This window comes from Diplotaxodon limnothrissa, linkage group LG23 (genome assembly GCF_057381915.1).
Source record: "Diplotaxodon limnothrissa isolate DT_005_m linkage group LG23, D_limnothrissa_male_GT1.1, whole genome shotgun sequence".
Lineage (NCBI taxonomy): Eukaryota > Metazoa > Chordata > Actinopteri > Cichliformes > Cichlidae > Diplotaxodon > Diplotaxodon limnothrissa.
The window spans coordinates 15,671,297-15,697,245 of record NC_140617.1 but is presented as its reverse complement, the minus strand read 5'-3'; the positions used below and the strand labels follow the sequence as shown (position 1 = coordinate 15,697,245).

The following is a 25,949-nucleotide window of genomic DNA, read 5'->3' as shown; positions in this document are numbered from 1 at the left end:
GAGGTACACCAGAGAGATAGAAGGCAGGAGAATAAACCAGCTGTTCTCCACAGAACCAGCAAAGGTGTACTCTCAGTGGCAAGGGAACAATAAGAGAACAGCACCACCAAGGCTGGAGACGGAGCAATACTGGAAGGGCATATGGGAGAAGGACGCAACCCATAACGGCAATGCTCAGTGGCTAGTGGATCTGAGGGCAGACCACAGCGACCTCCCTGAACAGGGTCCAGTAACCATCACAGTGGCAGATATCCAAGAAAGGGTCTCCAGTATGAAGAGTTGGACAGCACCAGGGCCCGACATGGTTCACGCCTACTGGCTAAAGAAGCTGACTGCACTCCACGAGCGTCTGGCAGCACAAATGAACCAGCTGCTAGTTAACGAGAGACACCCAGAATGGCTAACCGAAGGTCGGACGGTCCTGATCCCCAAGGACCCCAAGAAGGGACCGGTCCCCTCCAACTACCGACCAATAACCTGCCTCAGTACTACATGGAAGCTCCTGTCAGGCATCATATCGGCTAAGATGAACAGGCACATGGGTCAATACATGAGCGGGACACAGAAAGGAATTGGCAAGAATACCAGAGGCGCAAAACACCAGCTACTGGTAGACAGAACAGTCAGCCGAGACTGCAAGACCAGACTGACCAACCTGTGCACTGCCTGGATTGATTACAAGAAGGCCTATGACTTAATGCCCCACAGCTGGATACTGGAATGCCTAGAATTGTACAAGATCAATGGGACCCTAAGAGCCTTCATCAGGAACTCAATAGGGATGTGGCGTACAACACTAGAGGCCAACTCCAAGCCCATAGCACAAGTCACCATCAAGTGCGGGATCTACCAAGGAGATGCTCTGTCCCCACTGCTGTTCTGCATAGGCCTGAACCCCCTCAGTGAGATCATTAACAAGGCTGGCTATGGATACCGACTACGGAACGGAGCAGTTGTCAGCCACCTCCTGTACATGGATGACATCAAGCTGTATGCCAAGAGTGAACGAGATATCGATTCACTGATCCAAACTACCAGGCTATACAGCAATGACATTGGAATGTCGTTCGGACTGGAGAAGTGTAGTCGGATGGTAACAAAGAGAGGGAAGGTAGTCAGAACTGAGGGGATTGAACTACCAGAAGGCAACATTGCAGACATAGAGGACAGTTACAAGTACCTGGGGATCCCGCAGGCGAATGGGAACCATGAAGAGACCGCTAGAAAAGCTGCAACCACCAAGTACCTGCAGAGGGTCAGGCAAGTCCTGAGGAGTCAGCTGAATGGTAAGAACAAGATCCGGGCCATCAACACGTACGCCCTGCCCGTGATCAGGTACCCTGCTGGGGTAATAGGCTGGCCAAAGGAGGAGATAGAAGCCACTGACATATATATATATATATATATATATATATATATATATATATGCAACATAGCTGTATTACAAAACATAAACAACATGTTTGGTATATATAACTATAACGAACTTTTCTCAGTGATGCTGTTTATTGTACTCTAATGCTTCATTGTGTCACACTTGGTTGGTGAACCTTGTCAAATTGTACTGCCCAGTTCACTGCACACGCACACACACATGCAGGCATACGCACATTGACCCTTAATGCCTGAGTGCAAGATGAGCAGAGCTGCAACAGACCTTCTCTGCTGGTCGTATGCAAGTGCTAATCCTGCTCTTACACAGCAAACTAAGCTCTCTCTGCTTAACAGAAAAGCGCTTTAGCTATCATAATGCATCCACTTCGCCCTGCAGACCCTCAGTCCACTGTCTGTACACCTCCCCCCTGACACCATCCCTACATTCATCAACTCTGTGCAAAACATGACTTTCATAAGTTGATGGATAGTGTACTGGCATTTTTAGCTTCTTAGCATGCTGGACGCCTCTTGTTCACCACACCTTTGCAGCATTTTCTTTTTTGTGACAACTTAGACAGTTTTTGCTTTTAAAATAATAAGAGACTAACTTTGCACTTTGCACAGCCTGGAAGTATAAATAAGACTGGAACAACATTTACAAGAATCAATCAAGCAAGCAACTGCCAATTTTGTTGCTAAGCCAAAATTTAAAAAGAAAAAAAAGTTCGATCTGAAGTAAAAGAAAAAAAACTGCAGTAACTATGACATTATTACATATCAATGGGTCACCGAACACACATCTGCAAAAACCTTTATTCATGTCAACACCTTTTATGTTTTGTGACAAAATATGAGAAAAAACTCATATATACAGTAACGGACATTTTGATCGTGCACAAACACAGACACACACACACGGTTACACACACAGCCTTACAAGGTGAAAATTAAACTAACAATGCAATTGTGTTTAGTAACAATACAGTTATTCTGAATGGAAAATCCTTGACCTTCATTAATATTTCAAGGAAGCTTGAATTATTTATGAAAATGTGTCTTTCCAAAAACAATTCTCTAGTTTTGCTCTCTGCTCAGTGTCTTGGGTGTGAGGTGCATCCTCTCTCAGAGTTACAGTTTTATTTTTATTGTTTTGTTTTGTTTTTTAATGAAAAACTGTTGGTATGAGTTGTGGGTAGAGACCAAAAGCATTATGGGGTCAGGAACTTGGTTATTCAGGAGGGCTTAGAGTGGGGCCATTGCTTCTGATCGAAGAGAGCCAGTGGAGTTAATTCAGGCATCTGATGAGCGTGCCTCCTGGACGCCTCTTAGTTGAGGCTAGGCTCAGACACAGGATGCTGGAGAAATTGCATCTCTCCACTGGTTTGGGAATCCCTCAGTCTGTCCTCAGAAGTGCTGGAAGAGGTAAGCATGGAGAGGGAGGTTTTGGCTAAGACCACTGCCTGTGCGATCTACATCCAGATGAGCATTTTAAAATGGATGAATGGACTTCTGCAGCCAGACTGTTTACTGAACATAACTCACAATGCAGGAATGTCAGAAACAAAAAAGAAAAAGGAAGATTTTTCCTTTTTGGTCCTTGAAGTCAATAAAACTGCAGCAATTTGTGTCACATAGAGTGACGTCAGCAACTTTCCACAGCAGTTGGTCTGCCAGCTAGAAGCTAATGCTGCTTCATACAACTCAAATAAGGGAATTAAATATATATAGTTAACTACTGCTAATCAATTGCTACACACTGTCTGCATGTACTGTATGAACTCCCAGTTTACCTATGAAAACATATAGAAGTAAAGAATAAATCATTGAGTTTTCCATTCTAAAGGTGACATCACAGTGACTTTCTTATGGTAACGGTTTTCTTCTGTTTGTTTGTTTTTTTCTTTTTGTTACTCACCTTTTTATTTATGACACATCCGTAGTCCATATAATTATTGCCTCAAAGTTGGACTAATTTAAAATTTTATTATAAGAATGTCCCTTTAGTTCTTTGAAAAACCTCCAGCTGATCCAAAGTGTTGCAGAGGGAAGGTTAACATGAAGTACAAAGAGAGATGGAATGTTTAAGAAATCAGATTTTTTCAGTGCTCATCTTAAGGTATTTTTAAAGCCTCTTTAAAGAAACACCCCACTGTGTAGCACTTCTCTCCTCAGTTCCACACACCAAACAGAAACTGTTTAATCTCATACAAAAAGTGCAGGGACCACATTTTTGTGTGCAATCAATGCGGTAAGATACTTTACTGAAAATGACTAGGTTGGTTTAACAAAATGATAAGCAATGACACCATATCAAGATCAAAACAATAAAGAGCAAGCCCACAGTTGCAAATCAGCAGCAGGAGAGTCTATGACCAGTGAATAGTATGAATAGCATAATGAAGTTGCATTTAGAGGTTGGGACACAGCATGATGGATGACTCAGACAGCACAGCAGTGTGGATTTTGCGACATACCTCAGATGCTAAAAGCAGCGATAAAGTATAGAACAACAACAAAAACAAAGTGAACAATATATTGATATTTATCTTTATAAATTCATAAATGCTGTGATATGGGATTCAGCTGCACTTCCACACTATACTCAGATAGCTTGACTCCTGTCCTCTTTCAGCAATAACCCCCCTCAGTGAACTCCCTCTGTTATCCCTGGAAAACAATATTACACTTCCATGCCAGCGCCATTCATTTCTCTTTTTACTAGTTGTATTTTGGACAGTTTAAAATATTTTCAGACCTTTATTCCTCCAAATATTTTTTAAAAGAAACAAATTAATTCCTTTAACAAACAACTATGATGAATTTCAATCTGGCTAATGGTATTTATAGATCATTAAGACTGACTCTCAGAATTATTATTCTCTACTCAAACTCTTATCTAATAATGTTTGCAAAGAGGCGCTTGATCTAAGTTATATTTTTGAGTTCGACTTGTACCCCTGTTCCCCAAATTACTAAAGAAGTGCTGTTTTACTCAAATGAGACATTAATATGGTGTGTGTTTAATTTGGTTGGTTAGATATCAAGTTGTGTTGCTTTTTGAATGCTTTTAATATAAATAACTTTGTATCTTTGGGTCTGATCATGATTAGGGAATTAGGTGGTGATAAGTCTGGACCAAGGCTAACTCACAAACACAATCATATTGCCAGGGGATCTAGGGGCTCAGATCACTGCAGCGCTGTACTGGAGCCTGTGTATTCCTGTCAATTTGCCTCCCTGTATAAATAATTCCTGTAAAATGCTCTCCTTGTATCATCCCACCAATTTCTAGTGGGATTAGCTCAGGACACCGACTGTTTTTAAAGCCACCACATCTGTTTGCTTGGGGTCACTGCCCTGTTTTCAGCCTATCTGTGAAAATGTGCACCGCCACAGCTCTTCTAGATTTTTTTGTGAGTGACTAAATGTATAACATCCAACAATCAACACAAAAGACCATGATTGCTATTGGCAAGGAGTCTTCACAACTGAACGCTTGCAACCTTTCATTTTATATGGATACCTCGTAAACAAAGAGCTGCATTTTTACACATTGAAAGAAACAAATTATTGTTTAACTGTTTCTGGTCTCTACCAACTCCTAAAGAAAATATGTGGCTGAATGTTAGGCTGAGAGTAGTGAGAATGAATTAAAAGACTAAAGCTATACAAAAAAATGTAAAAACAAAAAAACATAAAAGTAAAATAGTAAACTGAAGTTTTGCAGGGAAGAAAATTGTCTACGCTGTGATTACAGATATTGTGCCTGTAATAAAAATGTGTAATCACCACACTGAAAAGCATTGCTGATTGAGGAAATCATGTTTGGCTGGTTTACGTAATTAATTGATTACAGAGATTGTTTGTCCACGTCAACAGTCTCTCTCACAAAAGGAGCTCCACAAGGTCCTGCACACACGATTTCAGATAAGTGGAGGATAATGAATGGATGGACAGACAGACAAGTCGATTTTGAACAAATAAATACAAATACAATAAAAATAAGCCCATCTCCACACAGTAGTCTAAATAAGGTAGAGAACAGTAACAGATTTTTCACATGTGACATTTCCAGCAAATTTTGTCAGCTATTGTCACACCCACAAATTGAGTTTTATGCACTTTTTCTAAGCCAACCCCTCTATTTGTACCTGAACTTAATTATTTGTTTAATGGCTACAATATACCATTCACATTTAACTGACCTGGCGGTTGTCATTTGGATAGATGGATGGATGGACTTACATAAACTTAAAGGGCCTTTAATTCATGTTCATATGTGATTAGGTGTCATGTTATTAAAAATTGATATTTATTTGAATTCATGAATTATTATTTATTATTTAGAATAAACATATTTTTATATTATATTATTATTATTTTTCTATTATATCAAATTATTATTTTTAGAAACAGGAGCAAGCAACATAAGACTTCACAGGAACATAACAGAAGCTTTGACAAAGGGAAAAGAGGATTATTATACACAGAGTAAACACTGGGCGAACAAAACAAAGGTGGAAGTATTGACAATCTAACAGACAGAGCTTAAAAGCCAAAAGAAATCCAGATTATACACAGTAAACTCTGTGGTGCTCATGCTCTAATAATACATCCGGTGGTTCTGAATCCAGCAGAGCACCTCTAAGGACTCACTTTTTTCAATTACCATTTGTATTTTCTAACTTCAAAATTGAAGCCTCAATCACATGTTTAACATTAAAATAAATAAACGATACACCTTGTTCATCTCGTTTTTAGTATGTGAAAACGTTATAACACCTTCATTATTAATAAAGGGCATTAACCAATTAATTTAACACAAGATAAAACCACCCTCTATTTATGATGGGATGAGAAGAGAATAAAGAAAACGTAAAAAACATAAATACTTTTATGTAAGGTCTTGTGTAGCACATATTCAATTGATCTTTATATTCTGGTGCATGAAGTGTAATTATATTTTAAATTGCATGATCCTGGTTCAGAGCTTTGAAACTGCACTGCGCCCGTAGAGACCACTTGGGAGGAAAGAAGCTTTGTCAAGCAACTGATCCACTGCCAGTTTCATTTTGGAGATATGCGCTCTGGCTGCATGGGATGGAAACAGCACAGCTGATAGAGAACAGCTGTCCGCTGTTGCACTGGACAGAGGCCAGTGTTAAGCCTGGTGGACTCACAAACACACAAAACCCCACAGGATCTGCCGACAAACTCCCCAAAACTTGCATATTAGATTTACCTCTCTGTGCTTAGCCATGACTCTCACCTCTTTTTCTGTTGAAATATTCCTTCCACCTACGCCAGTCTCTATTGAGTAATAGAGTCTGTGAGAGGAATGAACAACAAGGTCTACTTTACACACCAGTGATGTTGCTTTGGGAGTTTCTTAAAGTCAATCAGAAGGGATTTCTTTCCATAAAACTGAGTAATAGTCAGTTGAACTCCACTTTCACAGTAGGTGTTGATTTTGTGATTTGTGAAAGATTTTTAAAAAATGCTTTTTTTGAAATATAAGTGTCTTTGATTAGACACTTAAGTTTAAAACTACTCTTTCTATCTTTGAGATAAAACAGTACGACTCATCAGTCGTACTGTTATTGAAAGTATCTGCATGTAATGATGCATGAGATGGTTATGAATAATTTTTTCTCTATTGGTTATATTTTTATTTGTGAAGAAACTTGTGAGCTCATTACTAGTTAAGGTTCAAGGAAAGTTTGGCTCAGCAGACTGATTCTGGCTACAGTGTTGAAAAGAAAACTGGGGTTGCTCTTATTTTCTTCACTAATGAAAAGTAAGATGTCATTTTAGGAGGGCTTTTATATAGAGCAATAAACTATTTTTCCAGGTTAAATGAAGATCTTCTAAATTAATGAGATACCATTTTCTCTCTAACTTTTGGGTTATCTGCTATAAGGTGCACATTAGAGAGTTATACCAGGAAGTCAAGTACTTGTGATTTGAGGCTTTCTTTTTCAGAAGCGCCACAGTATCCAGAGTCATGCACAATGTCGATGTGACACCATTAACAAGATAATCGACCTCTGTGGGAGTAGCAGCTCAAAAACCAAGCTAAATTTATATAGGTAGTCCTGTATTCATCTAGAGAACATGCAGAAAGTAAATTTGGTAGAGTTGAGACATGGGGCAACAATGCAGAGCTGAAATGAAAGGCCTGCTTAAGTGAAAATAAAGGGAAAGCACAAGAGACAGAAGACTTACAAAATAAATCTGGAAGCAACAAAACACAGAAGCAAAACTAATACATGACTGAACATGGAGAAACACAAAGGAGGCTACAATCAACAAGGAAATCCAAATTCAAAAAATAGAGGACAACAAAGGTCAAACAAGAAAGCGACTACATGTTTTCTATTGACCGTTTTCTATTGACCAACTGGGGTAATTTCTGAATAAAATGAAATCTGAACATATGCAGTGAAAAGCAGGGAAATGTAAGCTGTTGTAGGTCAAAAGCTGGTATGTCATCCATGTTAATACACTGTCCATATGTGTAAGCCCGCTCTGCTGCAGCTGTTTTTTTCCATCTGATTTAACAAATCTCTGTTTAATGCTTAACAACTTCTCATGTAAACATCAAAGAAATGCAACACCAGTGAAAGGTAACAGTGAGATTTTTCTTTTTCTGGACCACTTTAACATCACATTTTCCATCCATGCGATAAATTGATAGCCTGGTACTCCCACGACAGGCTTTCAATTTATCGCAGGTCATGAACTTACAGTTGTTCCAGTATGTTATAATAAACTGCCAGTTAGGGGGGAAAATCTGTATATACAAATGAAAGCAATAGAAGATCTGAGGCTTTGTGGGATTTACAACCTTGATAAAATACTCATCACCTACCTTGTTCCAACTGGAATTACAAAATCACTGCTTTTGTGACAGCCAGGGACATAATTTCATCTCAAGGCTAAAGTCAACATCAAAGTCAATCGGCCTTGGCAACACAATTGCCTTTTTTTGCTTTTTAAACACTTTTAACAATTTGTTAATTCACCCTGTTAATTTTTTTCCCACTTATTCAGTCAGGAATGAATCTGAATGAAAAAGAAATGACTAACTGTGTGGCACTCCCTCCTCAATGACGGAGAAATTGTTAGCGATTTTCAATAAGGATTGATACTTTGTTTGTAATTCTAAAGTTCAGTATGTAGCCCACTGAATTGAAACAAAAAAGAAGCAGCACTGCAGTAAATGTCCAAAATGTTTGATATGTCAGTGATGGTAGCTCCAGCTAGCTGGGTTTTAAACGCTAGCATCAGAGCTACCAGGGTTATAGTTTGCCTAGTTGTGGCACAGAGCCAGTTTTATGAATAAGAGAGCTAGCTTTCTGCTACAGCTGTTAATATTAATGTACAGAATTTCTTTATGGATACTTTAATATGATTAGGTTATGATTAGTGTTGTTGTTAGGCCCACCCAGTAAAGTATCTGTGCCCCCTTAGCTGAATTCTATTAATAATAAAAGTTGCATTAATTCATATAGTTTGTTAATGAAAACCTTAAATAGCCATATTAGTAAAAAGTCATAGCTGTGCAAGTTTTTCAGTGCTTCTGTAGCAGTCCTGGTAAAAGAAGAAGACAGAGTGGATAGGCCAATAACAGTCAGACTGCTTCTAATGTCTCTTTGAAACCAAAAATACCTCAGTCGTCAGTTTGTGCAACTACTTTTAAAGCATGGAGGTACTGAAAAACTGCGAAACAAGTAGAAATGTGCTGAGGAGATTCTGTGTTCACAATTAGCTGGTGAGTTCATTGATCCACTTTCAGAAAAAATGTTTCTCCTTTTTGTTTCCTGCTTTCCCATATGGAAAAGAAATAGTAAAAACTTATATGTGACTCATGAAAGTGGCCACTTTCTCATTACTTTCATATATTGTTTTAGTAAGTATCCAAAACATACAAGTTTCATTATATAATTTTTCAAGGGATCTTATATCTGTTTTCACGCTTGTATGCTTTTCATACAAGTTTCACACAAGACAGATACAAACTTTATAAGATTTATATATATCTTTTCCATATGGGTTGCCTCTGCAATCTAAGACAGGTATTTTTAGACTGTTTAAAATTGTGGCTACATTATTTTATGGGTGTACTGTGCATGTATGGTTATAATTGTGCATAGCATGACTTGAGCCAAGTGACCACCTGTCGACTTCATATGGTCTGCTGCTAAACCTGGGTTAAAGTCTAAAGAAGGGAGAAAATATTCACATATTCAAATCTTGGTTTTCAGTTACAACTGCTATGAAATGATCGCATTTGTTACGCTCTCCTCTTTTAGCCAATTACTGAACCTAAAGACAATACCTGAAGAACCCTTTTCTCTATACTGACATAAGCTTGTAGATGATGTGGTGGCTCTTAACACTTTCTCCAGCTTCTCTTTCACCAATTCACCTCCATCTTTCCATCATACAAGCTCCCATGTTCTTTCTCTCATTCTTTGTGTTTATTGTCAGCGTGCTTCACCAAGTAGAGTGAATTTCAACCAGCAGGTGTATGCTGCTCCTTGAGAGGATTCAAAAATAGAACATTTGATCCGTGAGTGCTGGATTTGTTTCCCATCTTTTGAGATTTGAGTCTCTAAATGATGCCCAAGCTTGGGCTCTGAGGCACATACTGTTTTGTTACTTAGTATGTATTGCTACAATTTTACAGAAACAAACCACTTTTAAATACAGGTTGCTACGTGATACTGTGAGCCACCGTTATTCTGCTGCAACCAGCCCTCATCTAAGGGTGTTACATCTATCCTTTAGATGAAATGATCTCTTTTTCTCAAATTCCACACATTGTTACTGTTGTGAAAATCAAAATTTCAAATACCATTTTGCTTGTTAAACTTAGCATAAGGACAAAAAAATGTTGTTTTCTATTTCTGCAAGTCTTGTGATATTTTGTTTCTCAACCTGGCAGAGGTGTGGGAAGGACAGTGATGAATCAAAAGATTTTCTGTACTAGGAAATCTACAATATTTAAGTGTAATTCAGCATCACATTTTTTATAATGGCTTGTGCTGGATGTGCATTTTCTTCCTGTATGATGGTGGATGTTAAGAATGCTGGGAGTGACCAGGAGGGACAGGATTAGAAAGGAGAACATAAGGAGGGAATGCTGAGGCTGAGGTGCTTGGAGACAACATTGGAGACACAAGGCTAGGACAGTTTGGAGAACACGCAGAGGAAGAAGGCTGAAGATGGAGCTGCCAGGCAGCAGTAAAAGAGCATGTAGTGAAGGATGACATTCAGAGAGTTGGTGTGACAGAGTGCAAGAGATAGGGTGAGATGAAGGTGTTTACAATGCAGATTAAACATGTACCCATTTATTAGCAAAGAAGAAAAATAGGAAAATAGTCAGAGTCTCATTTCTGTCCATGAAACTGAATTTTTTTTTATAACAGACATCTAAACTCTTCAAAAGGTAATTCATTATGTGTCACTGTCATGCCCTGCTCCTGTTCATTATTTCTTTTTAAGTAACATAAGGTCCTTTTCAAAAATCTGTGTGATAGACTTCCTAAAATTACCCGTGACCATTATTTCTCTTCTCTTACCCTGACAGGAGGTGAAGTACTTTCAGTTTCCTGGTGAGCTACTAATGAGGATGCTGAAGATGCTGATTCTCCCACTCGTCGTGTCCAGGTACCTGCACGTCAGTACAGCTCTAACACAATGACCCAAATCACTACTTAACTTAGCATATCTAAAGTTTCCAGTAATGTATTCAGTCGGTTATTAAGACATACATACATTTACATTCTGCTGGTTTGGGATAATTGACATTGGAATCAAGTTTGACAAAATATGTGAATCTAAAATAAAATAAAAATAAAATGATATATGTACTTAATTTTAAGTCCATGTGAATAGAAAAAATAGAAAAATAATGTGATCAGCTGCTTACCTGTACTGCAAGTACAATAAACTGACAGTATTGTTTGCCTTTGATTCCTAGCTCCATTTGCGCTTGATCCATCGATTGAACAGTTCATCTCTGTTTCTTTGTTAGCTCATCGAGTATCCGGTCGTTAAGTCTCCTTAGCCGTGTCTGGGCCTAAACTCCGCTGCAGGTCCATATATCAAACGATCACTATGGCATTACTGAGAGTTGAAAAACTGTCTAAAGTCTTTCATCTTTAATAAAATGATCAGCGTTCTGCTCTACCAGGTGTAACAATTGAGTTTACCATCCAGGCATCCATGAAAACAGAATTTATGACATTTAACAGAGTTAGAAGTTAGCAGGAAGTTAGCTCACTAGCTTCTATCTAAATACAATATAGCATGCCCTGACTGCGGGGTTTTTGAAACAAATTAAAACGTACAGCTCTGTTATCACTTCCAACATAAATGAAGACAGAAAACTAAACAGCAGTGACGTTTGTAGGGTTACTGAAGTTTGGCTAGCTGGTATATAATGATGTGCTACGTGACCGCTAGCGACACAGCTATGTTAGCATAATATAAACAAGCTAACTTTTTTTCCACTCGATAAAACTTAACGTGAGTGTTCTCGGTGGTCAGGAACAAATGTAATCACATGGCAGGATGCTGTAAAAGGACCAAACTTCAGCCAGGAGAACAACTGAGATAATCCATCCACAATACAAGGTTAGTCATTCATATACTGCTGCATGGGCTGGGCTGTAGTTACATCCTAAGGTTTTAAAAACTGAGCTTAAATAAATGATTAGCGGTAATAAAAGCCGAGGGAGGTCAACAGTGATCACTGACTGTTTTAGGAGCTTTTTGAGATCAAATAGAAGAAAATACATAACATTAAACATGTTAACAACACAAAAGCCATATTAAACGCTACTACTTTAGACCCGGAAGTAGGATTCGTCACGTCATCACTTAACGACCGGATAAACACCAAAGCTCTCACAATGTGTTCTCACACAGTGCCTGCTTATTGCTTCTCTTTATCTTAGCTCCGTAATATTAGCCACTATTAAAATATAAACCAAAGATCAAGGTCAGAAGTCTGGAGGGGTGGTAGTAGCACAGGTTTATAAACCTCACTGCTTTTTTTGTCATGTCCTTTTTAGATTTGTTTTCACCAGCTTGTCACTTTTTGAATGTGGACGCTAAAAGCTGTCTGGTCGGTTTAGAAAGTCATTGTGGTTTGGGTTAAAGCACACTCTTTCACACCAGTAACCTTCATGTTGAAAAATTATGTGTTGGAAGTGGGCCCATCTTACTATCATAACACAGAGATAAGCCTGTGGTTTTGAAAAAAAGTACATTATTTTATCCACTGAGAGTGAAAACTTTGTTTCTCTCCACAGAAAAGCCCTCTTTAGACTCATGTCCATAAAAATTCTCCTTTTTTAAAATGTCAGTGTGCTGCCTGCACATCTTTACAGTTTGTTTCATCTGCTCCATCTTATCTAAACTTATCTCTATTGGAGCTTTGCTCATGAATCTGTTTATATACCAGTAAAATTACTAACAAACATCCCATGTAAGGAAATGCTGTTTATTATTCAACATAAAACTAGCTCACTGAATAAGATTTTGCATGGAAAAAATACATTTTAAAAGCATCCATTTATTTTCTTATTTACTGAGAAATACAAAACGTTTCTTCATTAATCTTGTTTTGAGAATTTGTATGTAGTTTAATCTTTGGTTTTGATGATGGTTCTTTAAAGATTTGTCTCATTGCATTTCTCTTTTGTTTGCTTTCACAGATGAAACTAACATTTTTACTTTGAGGAATTTACTTTGAACATTCAGTATGTAGGATATGTCTAAATGATCACCGTCCTATTCAGTAGCTTTTGGAGCTTCCGTCATTGTTTTAAGGGGAAATGAAACTGGGAAACAAACCACAGCTTCCTGCATTTGAGTCCAGTGTTTTAACTAGCCATCCAACCACCTGATGCTCTTCTCCTATGTGTCCTTTGCTCTTTGCTGTCCGAATACTTTTTTTTTTGTGTTGCGTGTTGTTACTAGATCAAAATGTACTCGCATGTAACGTGGAAAAAATGTCACAGAAAAATATTAGAATTTTTTTTAATACTACCAGTGGCACCACTGCCAAAGCTTAATTTTTATGTATTTACCAATAATAGCTTTCAAACTTCTGAAGTGCTTTTTATTGTTATTCACTCTTAGAAACGTAACAAAATAATATAAATTAAAAACTAAAATGGTAACATTTATGAAACACAAAATTTGTGCTGCTGCTAAAACTTTGGAGTTTGAATAAATTCATATTCGGAATATAAATACCTTGTGTACTCCTAGTTCAGAAGGAAATATCTGAAAAGTCTGTCTGTTCACAGCATGCAATATGAAAGTATATTAATAGAAAGCTTAGTGGGAGAGAAAAGTGTGGTAGGAAAAGGTGCACAAGCAACAGGGATAACTGCAGCCTTGAGAGGACTGTCATGAAAAGTTATATTTTATTAAGTCCTAAATGAATTCAGATATTTAAAAGAAGACTTTCGAGCACTTTGTGCTTCCATTTGCTGAGAAGATTTATGGAGCAGCTGATTTTCTTTTCCACAGGACTTAGGACCTGTCCACGCCACCAAAACTACTACCAAATTCTTTACTGACGATGTTATTGCTGTGCTTGATTGGCCAAGCTGTGGTTTATTGCCAAGAAGATAATAAAAAAATACCCAACCCAACAAAGTACAGACAAACTGAATGTTGCAATCAAAGCAACCTGGGCTTCAGTAACACCTGAGCAGCGCCACAATCTGATAACCTCTATGCCACACCAGAGTATTATTTTGAATTTACCAATCGGTCCATCCATCCAATTTCTTGCACTTATCCAATTCAGGGTCACAGGGGGAATGGAACCCAGCTACCATAGGGGCAGGGCACACCCTGTCTGTCAAAGGGCTAAAACAGTGACACAGACCACATTCACACTCACAGTCACATCTATGGGCAAATTAGAATCCCCAATTAACGCGACCCCACCAACTGAATGACTGGGCTGTGTTAGGAAGCTGGAGAGTACCCGGAGAGAACCCACACAGACATGCTAACTCCACACAGAAAGTCACAGCCAGATGGTGAATTCAAACCCATGAATGAACCATCGATCATCCAGGACCCTCACAGAACATTTTTGTTCTATGTACATATACTATTTGTGGCAAGAAAGAGCAAGTTATGTTGCATACCATTACAATTTTGATTGGTGGAATATTTAATCAGTGTTAGAAACGAGTATACAAATCCAGGTAACTCAGAGGTGGAAAGGTTAAAATGCATTCAGTCCAAACTTCTTGTTTTTTCTTTCAGTTTGATGTCGGGACTGGCAGCTCTCGATGCAAAATGTTCCAGTCGCCTCGGTCTGATCACAGTATCGTATTACCTGTGGACCACCTTTGTGGCTGTGATCGTGGGGATCATCATGGTCTCCATCATCCACCCAGGAGGTGCAGCCCAAAAAGAGGACTCTGAGGACAGCAGCAAACCCATCATGAGTTCTGCAGATGCACTCCTGGACCTGATCCGGTGAGATTAGAACATTTGTCCAAGTTTTCTGAAGAATTATCTCCAGGCCATGAATTACACACAAATGCGACTTTGACTCATTTGATGGCAGTAGAAAGCACATACTGCTACAGTATGTGCTTTGTATGTGCTGAATTTAGCGTGTGCTGTGTGAGATGGCCAACAAAGGTGCGTTGGCTATCTCATGGATTGGAGATTATATATTGGAATTTCAGGAGCAGGACCAGGCCACCAAACACGCTCATTATGGATGTCATCTGTATATAGGTTCCCCCAGTTCTGCAAGCTGTTCATTCTCGTTTACGTGTCCCACCCTCCCTCCTTGTTCTCAATTTTTTAACTTCTTCACTCCTATGGGGATCTGCCAGGCCTGGGAGCCGTCGTCAGTCCCCTTCCAGGCCTTTCCCAAGCCGCAGCTCAGTTCATGTCCAAGCATTCACCTTTACCTACTAAAACGGTGACGTTGGCCCAGCTAGTGAATTTCTGTTCAGTTTAACCAGTGATTTAAGAATGAGGTTTGTTCTGTGGTCTTTACTTCATTCATGTAAACAAAGAGTCAAACTGAGTCAACACAGGCAGAGAAATCTCAACTTTTAGCATGGATACCAGACTCAAAAATACTGGCAAGATAGTGGAGGATAGGTACTCCAGGTCTTTTCTTTGAATCTTTCTCACAAACATGTAAACACCTGCCAAAATAATCAAAAGTTCCATTGCTGTAGTTCAAACTTCACCGTCTGTCTCGACAGCAGTGTTTTGACATGATGACACACACCCTGAAAACAGGTATATAGATTTTTTTTTTTAATAAAATAGCGTGGCAAGTTTCAAAAGTACGTTATTTCTTGGCGATTACTTTGAGCTAATAATTTAACCCACAATGGGTCGGTTAATGCTCCTCTCAGCTAGCGAAATTGCTTCTTTAATCATCAGAACAGATTTTATAACATAATTGGGAAATGGCTTTTACCGAGATCACCTTTTAACATGATAAACTTGCATTAGGTAACATAATGTGCCGGGGAACGGTGGCTGCTGAAAATGGGGCTCTGTACACCTACATAGATAATCCATTAAGAATCACAAAGTATTTATTTTACTTGTCATTTTTTTACATCATAAATAAAGAAATAGGAAATGTGCTTTTCTTTCAAAACTTGCAGATTTTAAAGTGACCCTAAACTAAGGGTAAGTAGGTGATGGTGTGTTTGTAGAGCAGACACAATCCTGACCGCACCCTAGTTTTTCAGGCTGTTCGGATTTGTAACAAATCCCGAGAGAGGATTAAACATATTGGTTGTCTTAAACTATTCAGTTCCCGTATTCTGGGATGACTTCATTGTTGACTAAAAACCATTTAATCTTCTTTAATAGAAGATGGTACTCAGTTTCTCATAAGCAGTATCTGTAAGCAGGACTATTAACTGTCACCTGGCGTGTCTCTGTATCTGTTTGGTTTTCTAATCCAAGCATCTGATTTCAGGCTGTTTATTTGGATGGTGAGTCTGAAGCCAGTAATCAGAGCAGTGACCTTAAAAACTCTGTCAGTAAAAACTAACTAATGGAAGTGTGGCATGTGTTTGAGTTTTTGGAGTTGAAGTCTGCAGTTCCACAGTTTGACATTCAAATACAATACTATAGTCCTTAGTGCTTTTGTGTAAACTATATTGAAATCTATTTTAGACATTTAAAAATACTGTATCGTATTCTGTTTTATTCGAGATATTTCCTTTATGTCAAGTTGTCTGCAGCCAGTAAAATTAATAGAATTAAACAGACAGATAATAATAGAAAAAAATGTCCATATTGCCATGTTATTTTGACATTTTTGACAAAACAAAACTCACATGTACGTAGTCTAACCAATCCAATATTACATTTAGAATAGAATAGAATAGAATAGCCTTTATTGTCATTGTACAGAGTACAACGAAATTGGAGTGCCACTCCCTTGGTGCAAGTTTCAATAATAAATATAAATGTAAAATATAAAAAGTACAAAAAAAACAATCGTAAGTACTCAAACAATAGTATGTACAATATATACAGAATAGCAGCATAATATAATGACAGTGACGGTATGGAATAGGTTCAATTGTTTTTGTGCTTATTTACTACGGTGATAGCTCTGGGAAAGAAGCTATCTCTGAATCTGTTTGTCCTGGTTTTATGTGACCTGTACCATCGGCCTGACGGTAATAGTTCAAACAGTTGGTTGCTGGGGTGAGAGTGGTCCTTGATGATATTGCCAGCTCTGCTGAGGTACCGAGAGTTTGCAGTGACCTCCAGGCTGGGCAGAGAGCAGCCAGTGATCTTCTGGGCTGTGTTGATGACCCTCTGCAGTTCTTTCCTGTCTGCAGCTGAGCACCCTGCATACCATGTTGTTATGCCGTACGTTAGGATGCTCTCTATGGTGGCTCTGTAAAATGTCACCAGCAGCCTCTCCTCCAGGTTGTTCCTCCTGAGCACTCTCAGAAAGTGGAGACGCTGCTGGGCCTTTTTAACCACCGCTGTAGTATTTGCAGTCCAGGAGAGGTCATCAGATATCTGCACGCCCAGAAACCTCATGGAGTGTACCCTCTCCACACAGCTCCCGTGAATGTAAAGTGGGGCCGGGTCTGCTCTGCCCTTCCTGAAGTCCAAGATAAGTTCTTTAGTTTTCGTGGTGTTCAGTTGGAGGTTGTTAACTGAACACCACTCAGTCAGTCTGTTGACCTCATCTCTGTAGTCCGACTCATCCCCCCTTGAGATGAGTCCAACCACTGTGGTGTCATCCGCGAACTTTATGATGGTGTTTGAGAGATGGGTAGGGGAGCAGTCGGATGTGTAGAGCGTAAACAGGAGGGGACTCAAAACACATCCTTGTGGAGACCCGGTGCTGAGTGTGATGGTGCTGGACCGGTGGGGGCCGAGTCTGACAGACTGTGGTCTATTTATCAGGAAGTCCTTGATCCAGAGGCAGATGGGGGTGGAGAGTCCCAGGTGAGACAGTTTCTGGACCAGGATCTCCGGGATGATATGATTGAATGCTGAGCTGAAGTCCAGAAAGAGCATTCTCACATAGCTTCCTCGGTGCTCCAGGTGACTCAGCGCAGTGTGGAGCGCTATGGTGATAGCGTCCTCGGTGGAACGATTTGTCCTGTAGGCAAATTGGTGGGGGTCCAGAGTGGGAGGCAGACCGGCCCTGATGTGCTGACAGACCAGTCTCTCAAAGCACTTCATCACTACAGGCGTAAGTGTAAGTGTCCTGACAGGACAAGACTCAGCAGTCCACCTGCATCTTAAGGACAAAGGTCACTCTTTCGAGGATGTCAATGTTCACATTTTGGACAGAGAGGACAGATGGTTTGAAAGAGGAGTGAAAGAAGCCATCTATGTCCACTGTGAGCGACCATCTTTGAACAGAGGCGGTGGTTTACGACGCCAACTGTCTGCCATCTATAATCCAGTTTTGAGTTCCCACCCCAGACGCCTTAACGCCCACTCACATCCTGGGCCATCTGACCTCAGGAATTCGCATGATAAGGTGGGGCCAGGTTTCACAAAGAGCTCACCTGAAACTCTGGCTGATTGGGACCCACACCCAGTTTCACACCTTGGCTCAGGCGATTAGAGGATCATCAGGGGGTCCTTTTGTCCCTCTGTGGGGAGACACTCCCACTAGGTTTAAATCTGGGACTCTCCACCATTTGACCTTAGAACTGAAGAAGCTTCTCGGATGAGAGGTGAAACGTCTTCAAGCAACTTAAAGAAGTCCAGATGCTTTTCTTTGCAAGCTCCTTTGACATTAATGATGAATCAAATTATTTACTGTAGTTGAATCCAACATAATTTATTTAAGTTGATCCAACGCATGCAAATTACGTTAGTCCCACAAAAATACTTAATGCTGACAGAAAGCCATTTATTAATGTGAGAATCCTTCCCGTGATTATTTTAAGATCATTTTTTGGAGTGTTCAACAAAGTCTAGAGTTTGGATAACTAAAAAATTAATGGATTTATAAAAACTTTTACAGTTGTCACTCCATCCATCCTCTTATCTTTATTAGGTTCGTGGGGGGGCTGGAGGCTATCCCAGATGTTATAGGGCAAAAGGCAGGGTACACCCTGGACAAGTCGCCAAGTCTATCCCAGGGCTAACACAGAGAGACAATCAACCATTTGCACTCACATTCACACTTATCTGTAATTTAAAATCACCAATTAATCTGACCCCACTAACTACCTGTCTTTGGACTGTTGGAGTAAACCAGAGTACCCAGAGTGTCAAGAACTAAGGTTCACATGCAAAGATGGGGCCGAATACGAAATTCGCGGGAACTATGTATAGATTTATTTCTTTAACATAAACGATCAGGAACCACCAAGGAAACAAGAATATAACTCAAGCCGAGGAAATCGGGAACTGAAATGCCCTGGGAAGCTGTGATTGAGACCGTGGGAAGAATCAGAGTTGGGGGAGGGTGTCCGTGGGAAAAATCCTAGGAGCGAGAGTTCTCTCGCACACAGAACAGGCAGGACGACAGGCAGCGAATGTCTTCAACTGCCGGATGGCGACCGGGGCACAAGTGTGTAATATTAACACGGGTCAAAGAATACTTGAATAAACTCAGAGCTTAGGAGAGCCAAGTTACCACCAAGAGTGACTAACAGACTGGCATGGAGGAGCTGTCCGTGCTGGGTGAAATAGTCCTCCTGCAATTGCCTGGGATGGAATACAGGTGCAATGCCGGTGCCTGACCCGAGGGCATGGTCACCCAAACACTCCCCGGATACTGTTCTCACGGACCATGACACAGAGAGAACCCACGCAAGCACGGGGAGAACACACAAACACACAGAAACAGTGCTATGCATGATTTTTAACTGTGGGGGGAAACCAGAATACCCAGAGAGAAACCACTGCAAACTAGTCAGAACGTGGATTTGAACCCAGGACCTTCTTACTGTGAAGCAACAGCACTAACCACCATGCCAACAATCTAGGAAATACAGGAAAGCTATGATTTCCTGTATTTGATGCAGACTTTTTTTGTTTTTGTCCTTGACAGGTTAATCCACAATAAATAGCAATAGCATGCACGTGGTGTGTGTGTAGTTGTCTGCCTCTTATAACTCCAGTGATTTTCCTGCAGTTTGAAATCTTGTGCGATCTTGTGAATTTCATGAGTTCAGCAACTAACCACTCTCACTAGATTGTATCATGTCATCTCAACAAGAACAAATTAAGTTGTTGAATTTCATACAGATCCTTCATGATTTAATTACATTCATAGAAACATGAAATTATTGTGTTCAAATTACAAGTTGGACTTTTTAATGTAACAACCACCCAATTTACTTTTTTCGGTATACCAAAAAAAGTAGAGGTGGCTGCTCGACTTGACTGAGATGGATGCCTTCCTGAAACCACGATCCAAAGAGCGTGAGACTGAAACCCGTGCAGTGTCGCGGGATTTAACATTGCTATATTATTGACTTACTTCACTTGAACATGATATGAAGAATTTAATGCATATCATGTAGTTTCTACACTATACTTTAAAGCATGAGGCATTTGTGTTAAATACACGCAAGATGCTTACGTAAATCTAAGAGCTGGCCAATCCCTTTTTTTCAGTGTAACCATCACCCCACCAAGCTGTCAATCAGCACTAAAAGAAAAGTAGGAAAGCTATGATTACAAGGCTTGATACAGAATTTTCTTTATTTTTTTGTCCTTGACAGGTGTGTGTATGCTTTTCAGCCTCTTATAACCCCAGTGGTTTGAAATCTCATATGACCTTGTGAATTTTCACGAGTCAAGGCAAATACCTACTCTTCCTAGTTTGTCATGTCATCTCAACAAGAATAAATAAAGTCACTGAATTTTATGCAGATCCTGCATGAATTAATTACATTTACCATAGAAACATGAAATTATTTTGTTCAAATTAAAGTTAGACTCCTGTAGATGTAACAACTACTCAATTTCATTTTTTTTTGAGTGTATCATTATGTCCTATTCTGAATTTCTAGAAAATACATGGCAGACCATTGGAGTGCATCTCGTTTGAGGTTTCTAACATTAGCAGCCTTCTTTTGAAATTTAAACTCTCCCCTTGATTTTAAAGTGAAGCCTGCGCTATTCATAGTGTATCAGTAATTCAAATGCAATTTCATTTTGTCAAATGTGCAAGTAATTAAAATTCTAAGTAAGGGCTGAGGTAAAGTGATGTTTTTTGGGATTATTATTATTATTATCAGACCTGATCAGACCTGAACATTAAGCGTGGTGTCTGTCTGGCAAAAGCATTGTTTTTCAAGTTACTTTTTGGAAAGCCAACCCCATGCTTGCATGAGAAGAAAGTTTAGCTTGAGCAACCAAAGGCAATTGGAAAGGGTTAAGGTGAGGTTTTGGTCAAGGTTAAAAAAAAACTGATGAAAATGAAACAGGATTATTACTCTAAACAACTTGAAAATGATGTGAGTTCAAGCTTCCCAAGTCGGTGCTTCCAACTTCTGAATTGCACAACTTCACCAACCGCAGGCAAACAATTCAATTTAGTTTGTTTAGATGAGAGCATAAATATCACTGCTTTGTATCAGACAACAGCCAAGGGTTTTTTTTACCCTGAAGTCATAATATGATATTCTTGTTTTTATTACGCACACTGTGTTCCAGCGTAAAAACCCAAGTTCAATTTGTTAATCTAATATTGATTTCAAAAATAGGAATGTAAATGTTTTAGAAAAAATGCTTGTTAGTACATAGTTTAATAAAGTGATAATCTTTAGTTGAGAGAACTTGGGTTTTTCACTTGCCAAGGAAACCGAGCCCACTGCATGTGTAGAAAGGAGACAGAGGAGTGGCTCAGTAATAATAATGAAAGTTGCAGATTTGCCTTTCCTGTTTTGCTCTTCTTTGTTTTATTTTTGTTTTTGTTTTGTATGATGTTTTTTTTTTTACTCATCTGTTGGCCTAAAAACAACCTTGCAGTTCATTCAAAATTATTCATGTTTTGAAAACAAGTGGGGAGTGACGAAAAGATCTCACTATTGCCAAAGCTTCAAATGGAAACATTTTGTCTGAACATGAAACACTGCCGGGTTTGACTAAACAGAGTATGAGTATGAATTTCTCTATATTAAGCATACGTGTAGGTTGAAAAACTACAATAATATACTGCAGTATCACTTTGTGTGAACCTTTTAACAAGAGAACATGCGATTCCTTAATTTTCTTTTTAAAGAGTTTTGAAGCCGATTTTGTAAGTTTTCTTTTTAGTTTGTGAATAGTTATGTTTGTGAATAACACATGCACGATGTGTTTTTTTGTTTTGGTCACAGAACACTGGATCGTCTCTACAGGGTGGGCCATTTATATGGATACACCGTAATAAAATGGGAATGGTTGGTGATATTAAAGTCCTGTTTGTGGCACATTAGTATATGTGAGGGGGCAAAATCTTCAAGATGGGTGGTGACCATGGTGGCCATTTAGAAGTCGGCCATCTTGGATACAACTTTTGTTTTTTCAATAGGAAGAGGGCCATGTGACACATCAAACTTATTGGTAATGTCACAAGAAAAACAATGGTGTGCTTGGTTTCAACGTAACTTTAGTCTTTCATGAGTTATTTACAAGTTTCTGACCACTTATAAAATGTGTTCCATGTGCTGCCCATTGTGTTGGATTGTCAATGCAACCCTCTTCTCCCACTCTTCACACACTGATAGCAACACCGCAGGAGAAATGCCAGCACAGGCATCCAGTATCCGTAGTTTCAGGTGCTGCACATCTCGTATCTTCACACCATAGACAATTGCCTTCAGATGACCCCAAAGATAAAAGTCTAAGGGGGTCAGATCGGGAGACCTTGGGGGCCATTCAACTGGCCCACGGCGACCAATCCACTTTCCAGAAAACTGTTCATCTAGGAATGCTCGGACCTGGCACCCATAATGTGGTGGTGCACCATCTTGCTGGAAGAACTCAGGGAACGTGCCAGCTTCAGTGCATAAAGAGGGAAACACATCAATTTCAAATATCCAGTGGCCTTGATGTTTCCATTGATGAAGAATGGACCCACTATCGTTGTACCCCATATACCACACCAAACCATCACTTTTGTTGTTCCAACAGTCTTGGAGGGATCCATCCAATGTGGGTTAGTGTCAGACCAATAGCGGTGGTTTTGTTTGTTAACTTCACCATTCACATAAAAGTTTGCCTCATCACTGAACAAAATCTTCTGCGTGAACTGAGGGTCCTGTTCCAATTTTTGTTTTGCCCATTCTGCAAATTCTGTGTGCCGATCTGGGTCATCCTCGATGAGATGCTGCAGTAGCTGGAGTTTGTAAGGGTGCCATTTGTGAGTAGCTAATATCCGCCGAAGGGATGTTCGACTAATGCCGCTCTCCAGTGACATGTGGCGAGCGCTACGCTGTGGGCTCTTGCTGAATGAAGCTAGGACAACCACTGATGTTTCTTCATTAGTGACAGTTTTCTTGCGTCCACATTTTGGCAAATCCAACACTGAACCAGTTTCACGAAACTTAGCAAGCAGTTTGCTAACTGTAGCATGGGAGATGGGTGGTCTTGTAGGGTGTCTTGCATTGAAATCTGCTGCAATGATCCGGTTACTGCGTTCACAGATATCAACACAATTTCGACCTGCTCCTAACGTGTTAACCTCTTCGACATGTCAATGGCTGTGAACAAAGAGAAACTTGTAAATAACTCATGAAAGAATAAAGTTACATTGAAACCAAGCCCACCATTGTTTTTCTTGTGACATTACCAATAAGTTTGATGTGTCACATGGCCCTCTTCCTATTGAAAAAACAAAAGTTGTATCCAAGATGGCCGACTTCTAAATGGCCAACATGGTCACCACCCATCTTCAGGAGTTTGCCTCCTCACATATACTAATGTGCCACAAACAGGACTTTAATATCACCAACCATTCCCATGTTAGTACGGTGTATCCATATAAATGGCCCACCCTGTATATCCGCTCTATATTTGATGAAGTGTGGGATTCCCTCAGGGTGTCCTTCAGAGGGTGCTTCAGGGGTACATTATTGTGGGCTGTGCTGTCCTTGTACAGCTACAGTGAGACCTTGGCTCTAAGCTCAGCCAAGGGGTAGAGGGTGTCAATTCGGTTGTCGCAGGTTCTAACAGATGATGTGGTTCTATTTGCTTTTTTTAGTGGTGACCTCCAGTATTCACTTTGCAGCAGAACGTGAAGCAGCGGGAATGACAATAAACCAATTAATCAAGTCTGAGGCTATGGTTCTCGTTTGGGGTGCCAACTCTGGGGATGAGATACTGCCCCAAGTGATGGAGCTCAAGCATCTCAGGATCTTGTTCACAAGTGTGGGTAGGGTAGTCTGCAATGACAAAGATGCTGAGCTGATTTTTCAAAAAGAAAAGAGCCCTGAGTGTGAAAGTGAAGCTGATGATTTATCATTCAATCTGGTAGAGCACAAATAAATAAGATCACAGATACAATCAGCAGAAATGGGTTTCTTCCAAAGGGTGTTTGGGGTTTCCCTTAACAACAGGTCCTCCACATCAAAAAGAGTTGACTGAGCTGCTTTTGACGATGGCTTGTTGACCTGGAGATGGAGGCGAAGTGTTTTGGATATGTCCTCCTGGGAAAAATCCATGGGGCAAACTCTGGACACGTTGGAGAGAACAGTTCTCTTGACTTGTTTGGGAAAGCCTTTGCACCTTCTTGTAAGGAAGAGGTCATTGGTGAGAGGGATAATCAGCAGAAAATGGACGGATGAAATAATTATGTCTCCTGAGACTCCCTATCTTGGAAAAATTTCATGGTTTTATTTTCTCCATTACAGGCATCTGGCCTTCATTATTGCACAGTTTCAAAACGATGATAATTTTGTCCTTGGAATCAAGGACTAAATCACCCTAAAACATCTTCTCAGTATCTGACTCCATAAGAAAAGAGGAATGGATTAATATAGAAGAGAGTTCCTTTATGCAGATATTTCCAAAATAAGGTCACAGAAGGTCTACTGAGTTTGGTGTCTGTATGTATGCACTGCATTGGTCAGCTCAATTTTTTATTAGCTGGCATTGTGTTCAACCTTTTAGAACGATTCATTAAATGTATGCACTTGCCTTGCAGCAACATGTTTCCAGCAAATCTGGTCCAGGCCACATTTCAGCAGGTATGACCTCTGATGACACAAACTGCAGTTTCAGATACAAAGGTTTACATTTTGTAGGACTTCTTTTATAAGAACAACTCTTTCTGTTCCTTGGCAACAGTATCGAACAAGCAGCGATTACATAATGAAGCCCAGACCGACAGTGCGTCAGGCCCAGTCAGAGTCCACCACACGGCGGGCACTCGTCTACGGTATTCAGGATGACAACGGAACCGACATCCAGAACTTTGCTCTTGACCTGACTCCGCCCCCTGATGTTCTCATACAGACACGAGAAGGAACAAGTGATGGAATGAACGTCCTTGGAATTGTTATTTTTTCAGCCACCATGGGTAAAAAAAAATGCATTGTTCTTATCTGACATTTCTTGAATACATCTTGCCTGAAATAAAGAAATTTAAATGATTTTATCCATCATTGTTTCAGAGGTTTTTCTTTGTTTTCACAGGTATTATGTTAGGAAGGATGGGGCCAAATGGCAGTGCCTTGGTAAACTTCTGCCAGAGCCTGAATGAAGCTGTCCTTAGGATTGTCGCCATTGTTATATGGTAATTGTAAAGTATTATTTTTTCTACTTGAAAAAGCTATGAATGAAAGAATTTTCTAAGAAACATAACCAGCATCAGCCGTTTAGACAAGAACTCTACGTATTATCATCAGAATCAGGTTGAGACATGGTTAACCTTTCTTTCACTTTCTTTATTGGATGATTCAAAGTGAGAATGAGTCTGAGTGCAAATAGCAAATTATTATTACCTAATTACAAAGGAATATCCAAGTAAATCATTTTCAGAGAAACTGTTCTATTAAAAAGAATCGTGACGAACCTGAACTGCCTTATAGTCAGGATGTTATTGTTTGGAGGATCTT

General features: G+C 39.7%; 1 protein-coding gene across 2 annotated transcripts in view; it reads left to right on the top strand.

Annotated features, from left to right (window-relative positions):
* Window positions 1–25,949, top strand: part of slc1a7b (solute carrier family 1 member 7b) — a 47,311-nt gene that overhangs the window by 9,676 nt on the left and 11,686 nt on the right. For both annotated transcript variants that reach the window (XM_085348837.1, XM_085348838.1), the window contains exons 2-6: window positions 10,973–11,052; window positions 14,683–14,898; window positions 25,037–25,079; window positions 25,180–25,411; window positions 25,528–25,627. In XM_085348837.1, the coding sequence (XP_085204963.1) occupies window positions 10,973–11,052; window positions 14,683–14,898; window positions 25,037–25,079; window positions 25,180–25,411; window positions 25,528–25,627 (671 nt within the window). The remainder of the gene's footprint in view (window positions 1–10,972; window positions 11,053–14,682; window positions 14,899–25,036; window positions 25,080–25,179; window positions 25,412–25,527; window positions 25,628–25,949) is intronic.